This window comes from Pelodiscus sinensis, chromosome 3 (assembly GCF_049634645.1).
Source record: "Pelodiscus sinensis isolate JC-2024 chromosome 3, ASM4963464v1, whole genome shotgun sequence".
NCBI lineage: Eukaryota > Metazoa > Chordata > Testudines > Trionychidae > Pelodiscus > Pelodiscus sinensis.
In genome coordinates, this window is record NC_134713.1 from 33320704 (window position 1) to 33336195 (window position 15492).

At 40.5% G+C, this 15492-nt stretch overlaps 1 protein-coding gene across 9 annotated transcripts in view; it reads left to right on the forward strand.

Annotated features, from left to right (window-relative positions):
* The window catches only part of MYT1L (myelin transcription factor 1 like), a 426396-nt gene that overhangs the window by 273979 nt on the left and 136925 nt on the right, over positions 1–15492 (forward strand). For all 9 annotated transcript variants that reach the window (XM_075923549.1, XM_075923552.1, XM_075923548.1 and 6 more), the window contains exons 6-7: positions 9852–10225; positions 13636–13731. In XM_075923549.1, coding sequence (XP_075779664.1) covers positions 9852–10225; positions 13636–13731 — 470 coding nt within the window. The remainder of the gene's footprint in view (positions 1–9851; positions 10226–13635; positions 13732–15492) is intronic.

Genomic DNA, 15492 nt, shown 5'->3' on the forward strand with positions numbered 1-15492 from the left:
ACCCAAAAAGGAGTTTTGGGAAAGGTCATGAGGTTATTGTGGGGAAGGGGAGTTGTGGTAGTCCTACCCTTACTTCTATGCTGCTGCTCGCAGCAGTGCTGCCACGAGAGCTGACAACTGGAGAGTGGTGGCTGCTGTCTGGGAGCCCAACTCTGAAGGTGGCAATGCAGGAGTAGGAATGGCATGGTAAGATATTGTGACCCTTACTTTTGTGATGCTGCTGGTGGAGTGCTGCCTTCGGAGTTGGATGCCCATCCAACAGCTGCCACTTTCCAACTTCCCAGCCCTGAAGGCAGCTCTGAAGCAAGAGTGGCAATATTGCAACCCTGCTAAAATAACCATGCTATATATTGATGTTTGCTGAGTAACCATATAATTTTATTGTCATCCCTGTCCATTCTTCTATTCTCCCAACTGTTTTGTCATCCCTGGCCCTCTTTTTATGTACTCTGTTTGAAATGACACCTCAATCCTACAAATGCTTATATCCTAGACACCTTGGAATTCCTTGGGACTAGTCATATACATAAAGGTTCTAAATGCCAAAGTGAAGAACTGAGGCATAGTCATTATGCAGGCTGCTTGGAGCATCTATCTCAGTTTACTATGTACAATATACTATGAGGCAACTAGTGCACTTTAGGCAGTGTGACTTTTATTATTACTAGCAGATTCACCCGGCATTGCCTGGGACTGACTGGGGGAGGAGGATACTGTGCAGGCCTCCCCTCTGTGCTCCCTAGGCTGGCCTGGGACTGGAGCGGGGGCACTGGTGGGCCCAGTGGAGGGTGGATGGGCAAAGTCACACACCAAAAAAAAGCAAGGCAAAGGGCACTCCACAAACCTCTCCCTGAGAGGCAGACAGGAAAGAACAGCAGCCTACAGGGTGTGACCCACTTCAATGCATGGAGAGATCCACGCTCCTGGCCAGTCCAGCCTCCCCCAGCAGCTGTAGGGGGGTCTGAGATCCCCCTTCAGACAGTGCCCCGCAATTGTCAGGCCCCAGTTCCCCAGACCCTCTCACCATGTACGGCCAAGCCAGGACTGGAGCCACTGCCTTAGGATCTCCTCAAAATTGGAAGTGAGGTGGTGGTAGTTGCTGCTGCTGCCATGGAGAACCCAGGGCCAGGCCAAAGGGGGTTGGGGCAGGGGGCAGTAGCAGGACCTGCCAGCAAACTTCCAAGTACACTTGTGGTCACCTCATCTCAAAAAAAGACATTGGCATTGGAAAAGGTTCAGAAAAGGGCAACAAAAATGATTAGGGGTTTGGAACATGTCCCATATGAAGAGAGATTAAAAAGACTTGGACTTTTCAGCTTAGAAAAAAGGAGACAAAGGGGGTCACCAAATGAAATTAACGGGCAGCAGATTTAAAACAAACAAAAGGAAGTTTTTATTTACTCAGCACACAGTCGATCTCTGGAACTCCTTGCCAGAGGATGTGGTGAAGGCTAGGACTTTAACAAGGTTAAAAAAAAGAGCTAGATAGATTCATGGGGAGGTTAGCTTCATCAATGGCTATTAGCCAGGATAGGTAGGAATGGCATCCCTAGCCTCTGTTTCTCTGGAGGTGGGTGACAGGGGAGGGATCATGTGAGGATTCCCTGTTGGCTGCGTCTAGACTAGCATGATTTTGCAGAAATACTTTTAACGGAAAAGTTTTTCCATTAAAAGTATTTCCACAAAAGCGCGTCTAGATTAGCACGGATGCTTTTGCGCAAAAAGTGCTTTTGCGCAAAAGCATCCATGGCCAGTCTAGACGCGATTTTATGCAAGAAAGCCCCGATCGCCATTTTAGCCATCTGGGCTTTCTTGTGCAAAACAGTTCTTCCCTGTCTACACTGGCCCTCTTCCGCAAGTATTCTTGCGCAAGAGGGCTTTTTCCCGAGCAGGAGCGTGAAAGTATTTGCACAAGAAGCACTGATTTTGTACATTACAAAGTCAGTGCTCTTGCGCAAATTCAAGCAGCCAGCATTCGCTTTTGCGCAAAATCTTGCCAGTCTAGACGCACCCGTTGTGTTCCCTCCCTCTGGGGCATCTGGCATTGACCACTGTCAGCAGACAGGATATTGGGCTAACTGGACCTTTGGTCTGACCCAGTATGGCCGTTCTTATGCTTCTTGGACAATGCCTGCAGCTCCCACATTGGGCAATTCAACCCTCCCCCACCCCATCCACCCCCGTGATCCCGGCTCACTACCATGATTATCTCCTGAGACCTATTGTGCCGTCACAAAGGCCTGCCCCCTGTGAGAGAGCTGGGACATGTTGCTATGGGAACATGGAGCAACATGCATGGGGCTGAGTCAGGCCTGGGGGAGAGGCTAAGCCCCACTGCTAGTATGTATTAGATTTCTAGAAACTTCTCAACTCTACCAGAGTATTTTTAAATGTTGTCTGACAGATAGCATAATGGACACCTCTGCTTTTATAATAGTTTAGATTACTCCTATTGAAGGTACTAAAAGATGAAAGTACTAAACTCCCATAGAAGACATTTAGACTCTAGGGAGTTCAGCAAGGCCATTTATATTTGTTAAGTTTGCATCTTTTCTGCAAATTAATTATCATCAAATTGAAATAGTAATGTACGTATATGTATTTTAGAAAGTCAGCAGTTCTCTATTTAATACTTTATTTTCAATGGAAAGAAAGCAAAATGAAATAAAGATGACATTATTTGATAATGTGCACATGAACTGTGCTACCTATTTAAAATAATTTGATTCACTGCACCAGAAATATAGATTGTAAGGAATTGTGAAATACATGGGATGCAGCGAGAGCAGTAGAGATTAATAATTTGATGAATGAATTTACTGTACTCAATGAGAAGTTTACATAGTTGAGAAAGTGGTCACTTTGGGTCATATACCTAAAAATATAGATGGGATTATGGGATTATGATTTTCTAAAGCAAGTTATGACCCTAATTTCGTTTGCAATGATAAGAATTAGGTACCCAACCTACTAAGATGTTTAAATACCCAACAAAGACTATACTTTAGCTGAAATTAAAATGTCTCATGAAAGTGGAGAGCAGTGTTGTTAGGAATAATTTTTACATTGGCTAAAGTCAGATACGATTTTTAAGAGTGCTAATGCAAAGAAGAAGAGAAAACAATGTGGAATATTATTAAACTGTAGAGCCTGAAATTGCATCTTGACTTCTTTCTTCTGAAGTCAGTGAGTGCTTTGCTTGAGTTAGAACTGCAGCACAAAATCTACAGAAAGAATCTAGTCACATAGCAGCCTGGTAGACATGCAATATTTGATGCAGTAAGTTGGAAGATAAGGAACATCCACCAGTAATATCTTTAATAGCACATAAAACATGGTTGAAAAGGTAAAAGTAATGGGATGATTCACAAATAATATGATTACAGATTAATTGTGTTGAAAATACACTTCAAAATGGTACAAAGTAGGGATGTGAAAGGTTAATCGGTTAATATCACCTCTAACGGGTGATGGTTATTGATTCTGTTTAACCAGTGGGGGCTGCAGCAGCTCCCTGTCCACCATAGGCAGAGGGCTGCTCCAGCCCCTCAGGGCGCACCACAGACTGGGGCTGCTCTGGGCATCTAATGTCCATGGCAGGCTTGGGGGGGGAGGAGGATGCAGGCAGAGTCTGTTCTGGCTGGGCGAGTTAACCAATTAAATGGGATTTGACATCCCTAGTACAAAGTAGTGTAAATTTTCACAAAGTAAATTTTGGATCAAAGTGTGTATTCCATCATGGGAAGAAACATAGAATTTAATAGAAAACAATAATTCTGTATGTTTTTGAATCATAGGGTGATTAATTAAAATTGTTCAAAAACCATAATAAAGTAATCATCCTCTATTAGGGTATGTCTATTCTGCAAAGTTATTTTGAAATAACTACTGTTATTTTAAAATAAATTTCCTAGCATCTACACAAGCCAACTGCTATTTCAAGATTAAATCAAAATAGCGGAGCACTTATTTTGAATTTGGTGAACCTCATTCTACGAGGAATAACGCCAAATTCAAAATAGTTATTTCGAAATAAGTGCTGTGTAGACACGTATTTCGAAATAGGGGGCCTCCAGCCTTCCCAGGGTGCCCTGGTAGCCACTCCAGCCTCACCCAAGAACACTTCTCTCCCTCTCTCCCCTCCCCGGAGCCCTTAAAGTGACAGAATCTGGCCACAGTGCCTGTGCCAGCTCCAAGCCTACCAGCCCAGAGCCAGTAGTCACTGCCCCGACCCAGTGGCCCCAAAACACGAGCCAACAAGCCACTGCTAGCCAGCCCTCCACCGCTCCTCAGGAGCAGTCTGCCAGCTCCCAGGAGCCTGCCAGGGCCCAGAGAAGGCAGGTGCCTTCCTGGTCCAGGGTAAAGATCATGGACCTTATTCAGGTTTGGGTGGGATACCCCCAATGTCCATGATCTCCGCACTAGATGGAGGAACGTGGCCGTCTATGGCAGGATAGCTGCCAGCCTGGCCACCAAAGACCACATGCGAACCCAGGAGCAGGTTTGCATGACAATCAAGTTGGTCCGGTGAAACCCCCAACCCTGAGCCCTGAGCTTCCGTTTCCCCCTTCTGACTCCCTCCTCCGAGGTTCCCCCTCCCCTTTCCCACCCTCTCTTCTCCCCTCTTCCACCTCCTTTCCCCAGTATCACCAGAGTTTCATTCTCTCCTCTCCAGATTTGTTAAATAAAGAGAGTTTGTGTTCATGAAAATGTGTATTTTATTTTACATCAGGAAGGGGGGTTACGGAGGGTAAGTGGAAGGACGTGAGGGAGGAATGAGGCACAAGCCCCCAGTGGGGTAGACCAGGGAGACTCTTAGTGCTCCTCAGGGTGGAAGCTCTCCTGCAGGGCCTCCTGGATACTGACAGCCCCCCGATGGACCTCCCGGATGGCAGCCTACTGAAAGTGCAGCCAGGCTCTCAGCAACGCATCCAAGAGAAGCACCAGAGTGCCCAGGGGTGGCTCCGGCTCAATGTTGCAGAGTGCTGTGGTGTCCCGAGTGAGGGAAACTAGAGAACACAGAGACAAAATGCTTTGCTGTCCCTCATCAGGGTAGACAAGCAATCAGGGAAACCTGAGAACTGGCTGTCTGGGTGGGTCCTTTAAGCACAGACCTCAGGCAGCAGCCTCACACAGTAAGTCCTGACCTGGTGCCCTGCTGGAACTGGTTAACAGCCTGCCTTAAATGCGATTCAGAGTTCACTCAGTGTGGATGCTCTCTTTCGAAATAGCAAAATGCATTTTGTGTGTAGACACGTTATTTTGAAATAAGCTATTTCAAAATAACTATTTCAAAATAAGATATTTTGAAGTAACACTGTAGTGTAGACATACCCTTAAAGAATGTAGATTTTTTACATACTGCCCTTTGAACCCATTTTTCTACTGATTTCATCCCTAGTAAGTTCTACAGTACTTTTCCATAAGGCTTGTTAATAAAAGATCCTGAGAAACTGAAATGAGTAGGAATGACTCAAAAAGAAATTGGGGAGTTTTCAGAGGGAAATTGCAGGAAACCCAGCATGTATGTATATTATTGAAAACAAATACAGCTGAAGTGTGCATGTGTGGGAGGTGAAGTGGGGGTAGCATGAGGGAGAACACATGTAGCTGACCAGGGAAATATAGAAAGCAATAAAAGAGAAAAGCGCACAAGACATAAGTCAATAGGATCATGGCTAAGAGAGGGGATTCACAAATCTAAAAAATAAGCAGCTAAGACAATGATCATAGAGGCCAAAATTGAAAATGGAAAGATAATCGCAGAAGGTATGAGGACAAACAATAACAGATTTTACAGATATATCAGGACCAGGAGGTCAATGAAAGAGACTGAAGTCTCCGTATCTGACTGTGGAGGAACTTAGTGATATATGAGGCACAGATTGCTGGGAAGCAAAATGTTTTCTTTGCCTCAGTGTAATAACCAGAGGAAATGAGGGGGAAATACCAGAAAAAGAGAGAAATATCTTGGATGCAGAATATGAACAATTAATGAAACTAAGGGTGATACAAGAACAGGTAAAGCAAAGAAAGAGAAGGAAATAGGGCAACAATACAGATCTCATGGCCAATGTCCCAGGATTCTGAAAGAGAGAAGATGAGGGATTTTGTAATGCTCACTGAATATAAGATATGTTGCATAAAAAAGCCTCCGCTTGAGCTCACTAGATGTATATACATGAATTTTCTGAAGCTACACCAAACTGTAAGGTCTAAGGTTCTAAACTAACTTATGATCCTTGTCAATCTTTGCAATCTGTGTAACTCTCAAAGGGTATGTCTACACTACCACCCTAGTTCGAACTAGGTAGTTCAGACTAGGAAGCCTGATGACAAGGAAGCCTAGTCTGAACTACCTAGTCTGTGCCGCGTGTAGCCGCACGGCACGGAGTCCGCACTAGCGGACATTTAAAAATGGCGGCGCCCGGCTTTATGCAAATGAATCCTGGGTAATTCGAATCCCGGGCTTCATTTGAAACTCCGGTTGCCTACATTACCACCCTAGTTCGAACTAGGGTGGTAGTGTAGACATACCCAAATTTACTGTAAACTGCAACTTTGTAATCTTTGTAACATGCAGCCACCTTGCTTGTAACTTTCCCTAAGCTGCATACTCCCCTGAGTGAATGGAGAAAGAGTGAGTGTGAAAGTGTGTTTGAAGAAGACTGGGAACAATGGAGCACATTACAATGAGTCATCACAGTATGGGCATGCTGCTTGATGGATAAAGGGAAGTCTGGGCATGCTCCCTGATGACAAGATGAATGAGTAACAGGAGCCATTCAGACACTATATAAAGAGAAGGAGCACATGTGAGACTCTCTCTTTTTCCTTCCCTGCTCCTAAGAAGCTCCTCTTCAGTGTCCCTCCTGACCAGCTTCCCCAGCCATGATGAGCAGACAGACCCTCCAGGATCCACATGCTTTGGCTCCTTTTGCAACCCATATGTCTGTGTAAGTGTGTGATTGCCTGAGGACAGGAATGAATGGGTGTGAATGAATGGAGGAGTGTGTGCTTACGTACATGCGTGCGTGTCTGTGTGTGAGAGAGAGAGCTCTATCTTCTTTAGCTTAAACCTTTGGTGGCTGCTTTCTCCTCTTTACTTTTACCTAGTGGAAATAAACCCATACTAGTGTAACCTTGGGTGGTCTCCAATGAGAATATTTTTAAGGTAACAAGATATACTTGAAAATTTTAGAAGAATCAATGAAAGACCATATTTTAAAGGGTTCAGAAGAAGAATGGCTATTATAGGCAGGGCCTTGGGCAAACGGGGTGGAACCGGGGCAGGGGCAGCCAGCCCACAGGTTTATCTGGAGTGTGCCTCACCCACCCAAGTCCTTAGAGCCACCCATAGCATGCAGCCTGGAGCTCCAGCTGCCACTACTACTGCAGTAGCAGCAGTGGCAGGGAGCCCCAGATTCCTTTAAATCATTGGACCTGGGGCAACTACTCTTTGCCCCACCTGTCAGCGGGCCTCATTGAAGACCTTTAGTGCTTAATATCCAAGCAAAGCTAAAATCAGATTCAAATATTAATCAGGAGCAAATATCTTGGATTCCTATAAACTGGTTTGTAGAAAGAAGTTGTCTGTATTGTCAGTCCTGCAGGGTACTGGGTATTATGGTCCCAATCCATCAAAATACTTAATACACACTTAACTTTTACCCCATAAGAAGTCCTGTTGAGTTCAATTTATTGCTCATGTGGCTCACCTGGATTAGGGCTAGAATAGCTAGCACGTGGCAGGATCAGGCACACTGAGCACACAGAAAAAAGACATATGTCTAGATTTACATGTCCAAAGATGCAGAGAGGAACCTACTAGGGTTTGCAAAAAGCACCTAATCAGGTAAGGTACCTAAATCCCCCTGTTTTCAATTGCAGGTTAGGTATCTATTGAGGAACTGGGTCTAGAAGAAATGTCATGAGTTCTTAGATGCCTTATGAAATGTAGTGTAAAAAAAAAAATACTGACAAGTTTGAAAATTGTAAATAGGATTATAATTAGCAATTGCCTTACCTTTACCCAATAATTGATTTCTAATGGGTCAATCACAATGGCTGTTAGTTGCCAAATCAAAACATTAAAAGAAATGTTGGTGTAGTTTGAGTAGGAATATATTCTTGGCTCCCTCCCGAGTGACTTCTAAGATAACTTGGTTTGGGTGAGAGGACTTTGCAAGTATTTAGCAGCCTTTTTTTTTTATTGAGGACAGCATAAAAAAAAAGAGGTGAGCAGTGCATTGCATTCTAAATGTGACAAAATTCAAGCACATTTTACCTTCGATGGCAGAGATTTGCACAAAAGAGGACCTTCTTAGGCCCTTCAACCTGAGTGTTTTACCTGAGAGCTGCTTGTTGAGAGTAATATTCTAAAAAGGTTATGAAACGAGAGAGATGGAGAGAAGCAGCTCACTGACAGCTTTAACAATAAAAATCAGAATCGTGATGATACTCACACTGAAGAAAAATATAAAACTACTACTATGAATGATATGGAGGATGAGTATGGGCAGAAACTTAAAGTCATCAGTTCAATGTCTATGCATAATTAGGGAAACAAATGATAAACTGGGATAAAGGAATACAGTTCAAATTAGAGGGGACCATTATGGCACCATACAGACCACATCCAGAGTATTGTGCACATCTGAAGTATTGAGCACCTATGTTCTGGAAGGTTATTGATAGGTATAAGTTGGTTACGAAAATGATAGATGTGTCTCAGTGGTTTATAACAGGATAGATACGAAAACTGTGAAAGCGCAGCTATTTTGATATGTATAAAGGGCTATAGGGAAGTTAGGATATCACAATACTCTTAATATCATGAAATAGGCTCAAGAACAATGTGGTTTGAGCTGAAGTTAAGTTCAGAGAATTAGGAAGTTCAAGTGAAACTTCTTTGTTCAGAGGATAATTAATGTGTATAACATCACTCAAGTAAAAAACAGTGACTGTACAATGGATACAAGAAATTATGGGGAAAATAGTAAGTTGGACAGATAGGTGGACAACTTTAAGAAAAGTAGTATAATCCTCCTCTGTCCTAAAATGTTGTTATGCCTACAAATAAAGTGATCAGAAAACAAATGATACCCAACTTCAGATAAATCTGACTTTCAGCACTAGTGTGTTCAGAAAATATCATAGGCTTCTTATGGATATGTTTTAACTTGAATGTTTGAGACCTTCTAAAGTTAGTTCTGCCAATGTTTATGTTTATTTTGCTTTTTATGCACCTTCATGGCACATAATGAAGCAGTAAAGAGAATAATTGAAGAGCGAAATATTATCATTATTATTAATCTATGTTAGGGTCCAATTATACTCTTAGCTTCAAATTTTGCAGGAGCAAATCCCAATTGTAACTGATCAAAATCTCACTGAATAGTTTAAAGATAAGAAAGACTGTTTTCCCATTCATTGCAGTACTGATCAATAAATGCTAGGAAACAAAATATTTGCTATAAATTACAAAAACTGCATCCACCATGGAACAAAGTTCAACATGCTTCAGAGACAACTCAGTGGTGGGGGGGGGGGAGAGGAAACATTCTTCTTAGCTTTATAATTGCAGTTATGACCCTTGGGTGTAGCATTTCCAGACAGTTAATGACTGACTAGACAAGTGAGGGCTTGGAAGGGTCTTCTCCTTTGGCCATTATTGCCTAAGCAAAGTGGTGTTTTGCTTTTTCAAAAAATGTACATTTTAAGAAAAGCAATTAATGTAGTAAATAATTATAAAACCTGATGAAATGACACAATGCTTTGCACAATCTGACTTGCAGAGGAGAACTGCCAGACAATATAATAACATGAGTCTTTTTTTTTTTTTCAAATAGTGTTTATGGCTGTCCTTTGGCAAAAAAAAGAAAAACACAAGATAAGCAACCTCAAGAACCTGCTCCCAAAAGAAAACCCTTTGTAGTTAAAACAGACAATTCCTCAGTAGATGAGTGTTATGAAACTGATGGAACAGAGGAGATGGATGAAAAGGAAGAGGAAGATGAGGAAGAGGAAGAGGAGGAAGAGTATTCTGAAGACAATGAAGAGCAAGGTGATGAAGAGGAGGAGGATGAAGAAATAGATCGAGAAGAGGAAGAGGAGATTGAAGAGGAAGAAGAAGAGGATGAAGAGGAAGCAGAAGATGTAGAGGAAGAGGAAGAGGAAGAAGAAGAGGAGGAGGAGGAAGAGGAAGAGGAGGAGGAAGAACGTGGTAATAATAAGAGTATTAGTAAAAAGTAAACATTGTATGTATTGTGTGAATCTTTCAGTGTGGTGTCCAGGTACTTAGCTGTGCAACTGTCATTAAAGCTAATGGAAGTTATGCAGCTAAATCGTCTTGTGCCTCACTGAAAATGTACCCCATAGTTGCTCTTTAACATCTATTTTAGTAAGACTGTCTTCCAAATATTTTTGATGCCACTAGCTGTCAAATTTTCAAATACAGAGGGGTGTGTATCAAAAAAATGCCTGCATAAATGTATAGCTAGATTAATGTGTGCAATTGCCATGTATGCCTGCAAAAACCAGGTAAAAGTACAAGCAAATGGCTAACTGCAAATTCCCTTTCTCATCATTTGCACGTGCATTTACTGAATCTGCCTATATAATAGTGGTGATTGCTCAGATAAGTGCTTTTACATGTTTGCAGGTGTTTTTTGGTTTTTTTTTTTTTTTTTTTTTTTTTGGTGAGCACAATTGGATCTCTTTCCTTTGAAAATTTGGCCCTGAACTTACTTTCAGACAAACAATATCTGAATGAAATGTTATCAGATACTTTGGTTCTTTGAGACTTGGATGTTGTGTACTTTAGTTGATTTTATTGAAACTATGGAGAGTGACAGGTTTACACAAAGAAAGTCCTTCTAAAATTAAGTTTTCAGAATACAGAACAGTACATTTGATACCTTTCATCTATATAGAAATTAGTAGCCCTACTGATGTGATAGCACTGTGATTAATCCATTGACATTTCTGTTTACTGGGATTGTAGACCCCATGTAAGCATTTTTTCAAAATATCTGATCACGGTCTGCTTACCTCAGAATTCCTCCATTAATTACATTATAGTGTACTGGAGTGAAAATGAAGAATTGTGCAAAGATTATTGAGCTATCTAAAACATATTTTGTTCCCATTTCCAGGGAACACGTTTTTGGTTGGGTAGATTCCCCTTTCTAACCAATAAAAATATAAGAAAAGCTCTGAGCACTCCTCAGTCGGATTCCTCTTAGGAGCCAGGTATGAAAGCTGTCTGACTTTTGTTTCAGCATTCTAGTAGGCCAGGTTTAGAAAAAGATTTAGGAAGTACTCTTTTCATTCAGGCAACTGCATAGCTATGAGCTTTTCTTTTCTTTTTTTTTCAGATGCCTCAACCCACAGCATTTCCTCATTCACTTTCAATTTGCTTACCAAAACTCATAAGAATAAGGTAGCCAAACTTGAAAGTTCTGAACGAGTTTAATGCCAAAGGAGGTTGTTTCCTTATTCCGAGAGCTCTGATTTTTTAGCACCTGTAAGAATAGTTTATCTGAGCTTAGGCAGGCATGTGATTGCAACTGCTATTCTCTTGGATTGCATAGGGACTCTAGCAGTTTTTTCTTAAGAGGTAATGGCAACTGAACATCTTGGGAACAGGATGATAGTGGAACTATTACAAGGGTTTGGGGCTCAGGTGGAAAATAATGAATCTACATGATCAAAAATGATTGAAGGGGAAAAAAGACTCAGGAGCTAAAGAAACTTCCTTCTGCCAAGGTTGGTATTGGGTTTACTGGTACAAATATTACCAAACAAGGTGCTTTACTTATGTCCAGCACTGTTGCATGTACACTTAGTGATCCTAATCAACAACTTTAGCGGTTGGCATTGTTTCTTAGCTATTTTCTTTCTGTGAGTGGGCTCGAATTAAGAATTGTAATTTAGGAATTTTACAGAAGTACCTATATTAGCTAAACATCATATTAGAGGAAATGAAAAGTCAAACAGGTCAGCTACCCAGAGGCTCTCATTTTACTTCAGGGATGATATGTAATTTCCTGGATAAAAGAAAAAGGAAAATCTGATTCTCTATAAAATACTGGGAATTCAGAAAAGAAAGTCTAATAAAATAGGGGGTTAACAATGGAATTATTCAGGGCAAATTAATTGTATGACCTTTTTGGAATCAGCATGTTATTATATAGGTGGTGACAGTTATAGCACAGCTGATTCATGCGATAGAGTTACCAGTGCCTAATGATGAAGATAATAAGGAATCCTTTTTCTCTAGGTCAAAGAGTCAGGAGGCCTAGATTTGAGATTATAGCTGTAGTTTGTTGGTATGGGAGGTCAAGAAGATATTTAATCAAACAGATTTTCGGGATAATTTATTTTATATGGTTTTTTACCAAGAACCTAAAATGTCTTCACCTTCCCTTATTCATAATACAGGACTATTTCATCATTTCCTTGAATTCCCTGCCTGTATTTTTAGAACTCACTGAAAATTAATCATTTAGGAGCATATTCTGGGAAAATCACAGTATGCACACAGCCAACATCATTACAATTAGGAACTAAGAGTAGAACTTCTAGTGGAGATAAAGGTGTTCTGCAGTTCTCAAAAAAGGTTTTGTCAGTGGTGCTGAAGTTTTATGGGATGATAGGAATTTTGCAAAGTCTCATAACCATACCTAATCTTAACGGATAGAACAATTAAAAACTTAGTTTTACTAGGAAAATTCTATCAGATGGGACTATGATTTCTGAGGCAACATATATGAGAAACATAAAGCAATGAGTTATATAATTTCCTAGGTCTAAATTAAGTTTCCTTTTATATGAGGGTAAATCCATACACACCTCAAAGAATTTATTAGAATGACTCTGCAGTCATGTAACAGGAAACTGAATTTAGGTTGCAATTTTCAAAGGGTTCTTAGTGATTTAGGTACATAATTCTCATTGAATGACAATTAGGCTTGGGTTCTAAAATCACAGAGGCCATTTAGAAAACCTCATGCTAGGGCTGAACCTTTGATATAATAAAGGACTTGAAAGACACAGAAGCATCCTAAAGCAACACTCTTACAAATCTCAAAATACCAATAAAAGAGAAACAAAGACTTTTTGCATCTAGATCCCATATCCTATGTTTGTATCTCTGTATATAGTCACTTGTATCGAAATTAATTCTTAAAACACCCTCTCAATGGCCACAACATTCATTAACCTTCCATTAAATGTAATGAATCTCTGAAAAACAGGGATATATATCCAATCAAAGAGTACCACAGGCCTGGAAAACTTTACATACAGTACTACCACTATTAAAGAAAAGACAGATCTTTCCAATTGTTTTCATATTCACCCCAAAAAAACAAAGCAGATAGATAACTCTTCTTAAGATAACCTAACCTGTAAACCTCAGTCCACATGGGAAGGCTATCAGTGAGATAGTAAGATAAATCCCACTTTTAGGGAGTGCCCCTCTTCTTTGATGGTTATTGCTAAAAATCTCTGGAGTCAAGTATTTAGGGCACATTTGCTTTGCAAGGTAAACAAAGGTGTTTCTCCTTCTGAGAGAGATCACTTCAGATAGCTGGTTCCCAAAGGCTGTTTCACAAAGCTTTTCTATTATAGAAAGAAATCTCCGTTGGAGGAGCTCCAGGAACGGATGTTCCAAGGCACCATTTAGCCTATATCACATGAAGACATTCAAGATGGCTTGTACTCCAGGTATTTCATAATCCCTCAGGGTCAGGAGGAGTCAGGCTGATTCTAGAGCTACGTAAATTTAATACGTTGATCAGGTCTAATCCATTTCGCGTGATCATGCTAAACAAGATTTATTATAGTTTACTGAAAGGTGAATGGTCAGGGTGAATAGATCTGATAAACAATCCCTTTCATATCCCATTAATTCCCTCAAATTCACAGTAGCATATACAGTATACCATATCATGGTTGCATAACTGCAAGATGCAGTTGCAGCATATTCAAGGAGACTGAATATAAATCTTTGCGTTACAGACTATTTCTGGGAAATACAGAGAGGAAATGTTTCATATTTTTCTCACTTCCACAAAATGAACTACTGTTTCTTAATACTCTGGTGAGATTTGGCCTATTCCCCAATAGGACACAGAGGTACATAAGTACTGTTGTCTAGAAATCCACCTACTAATTTGTAGTTTAACTCTGATAGAGGCCTTCTTTATCTTCCTGATCCCTTCATCAGATTGCTTCTGTGGCTGTCCCTATAAGCAAAAGGAAACACAAATACCAATCTAAAGATGAAAGAATCAAGTACTGAGGAAATTGTGGTAGAACACAGCTCCCCATTGTCCTTGCAACTTAAGAATCATTAAGTCTCTGGAACAATAAAATAAACAGGTCTGTACCAGAGAGATGGCTGGTCCGATCTACCTAGCATTATTCAAATTCATTTATTGAAACTATTAGCAGGAAAACAGTCACACATTTGGTGAACAATGTATAGCTCATGTGTACCATATATGCAAAACATCTAACCAAAGACATTATAGCCTTAAATGAAGAGGCAGGAAACAGCTGTTCACTGCTTTGAACAATAAAAGGAAAGGAATGAATTTTCCAGGGTCAGAGAGGATTTAATAAAAAGGAGAAGCAAACATTCAGAATGTGCTGGTAGACTCTATTATTCATGTATATTGCTCTATATTTTCACTTCCATTATAACAAAAGGTAGAGAATACTGTGATGGGGATATGTTGCCACCCACAGTATAATGGGGAAAAATACTAACAGCAGTGACCAGAAGACCTTACTTCAGTCCCTTGATTCATGTTTGTTGATACAAAATGTTAATATTGCCTTTCATCTCTAGTTTTCAGAGATGCAAAGGTATACAAGTGATCAGGTCATGCCGCTGTATAACAATTCATGATGTCTTTCTTTTTGTACTTGGTGTATAATTCCTACCAAACTAGACCTGTAGAAATGAGGAGATTACTCTGTGCTTTCATTTTTAGTAGTTTATATAATTTCAGATCTGGTCATAATTGCTCTTTCCCCAGGCAAATTAAACTGGAAATAATAATGTGAATTTTTTAGAAAGACAAGTAGCTCAGAGCAGGAATGCACAAACCTGAAAAACTGGGTTTAGAAAAAATCTAGCTAGTAGATTCCCTCTGGATACCTACGGTTCTTGTGGAATTGGGCCAGATATATTTATCATGCTTACTATGCTATTTTTTGTTTAAAAACAAATTTGCTGCTAGATAAGCTTTCACTTGCTCCAATATTACATAGATAAGGTGGATACCCTGGTACTCTTAGGCTTGTCTACACTACAAGATCAGGTCGAATTTATTAAGGTTGATTTTTTAGCACCCAGTTTTGTAAAGTTGAAGGTGCATTTCCACACTGTGTGCAAGAGTTCAATGTAAAGCATACTCAGTAGTGCAACTACTGTTGACTTTGACAATGAGGCACTGAAGGGAGCTATCCTGCAGTACT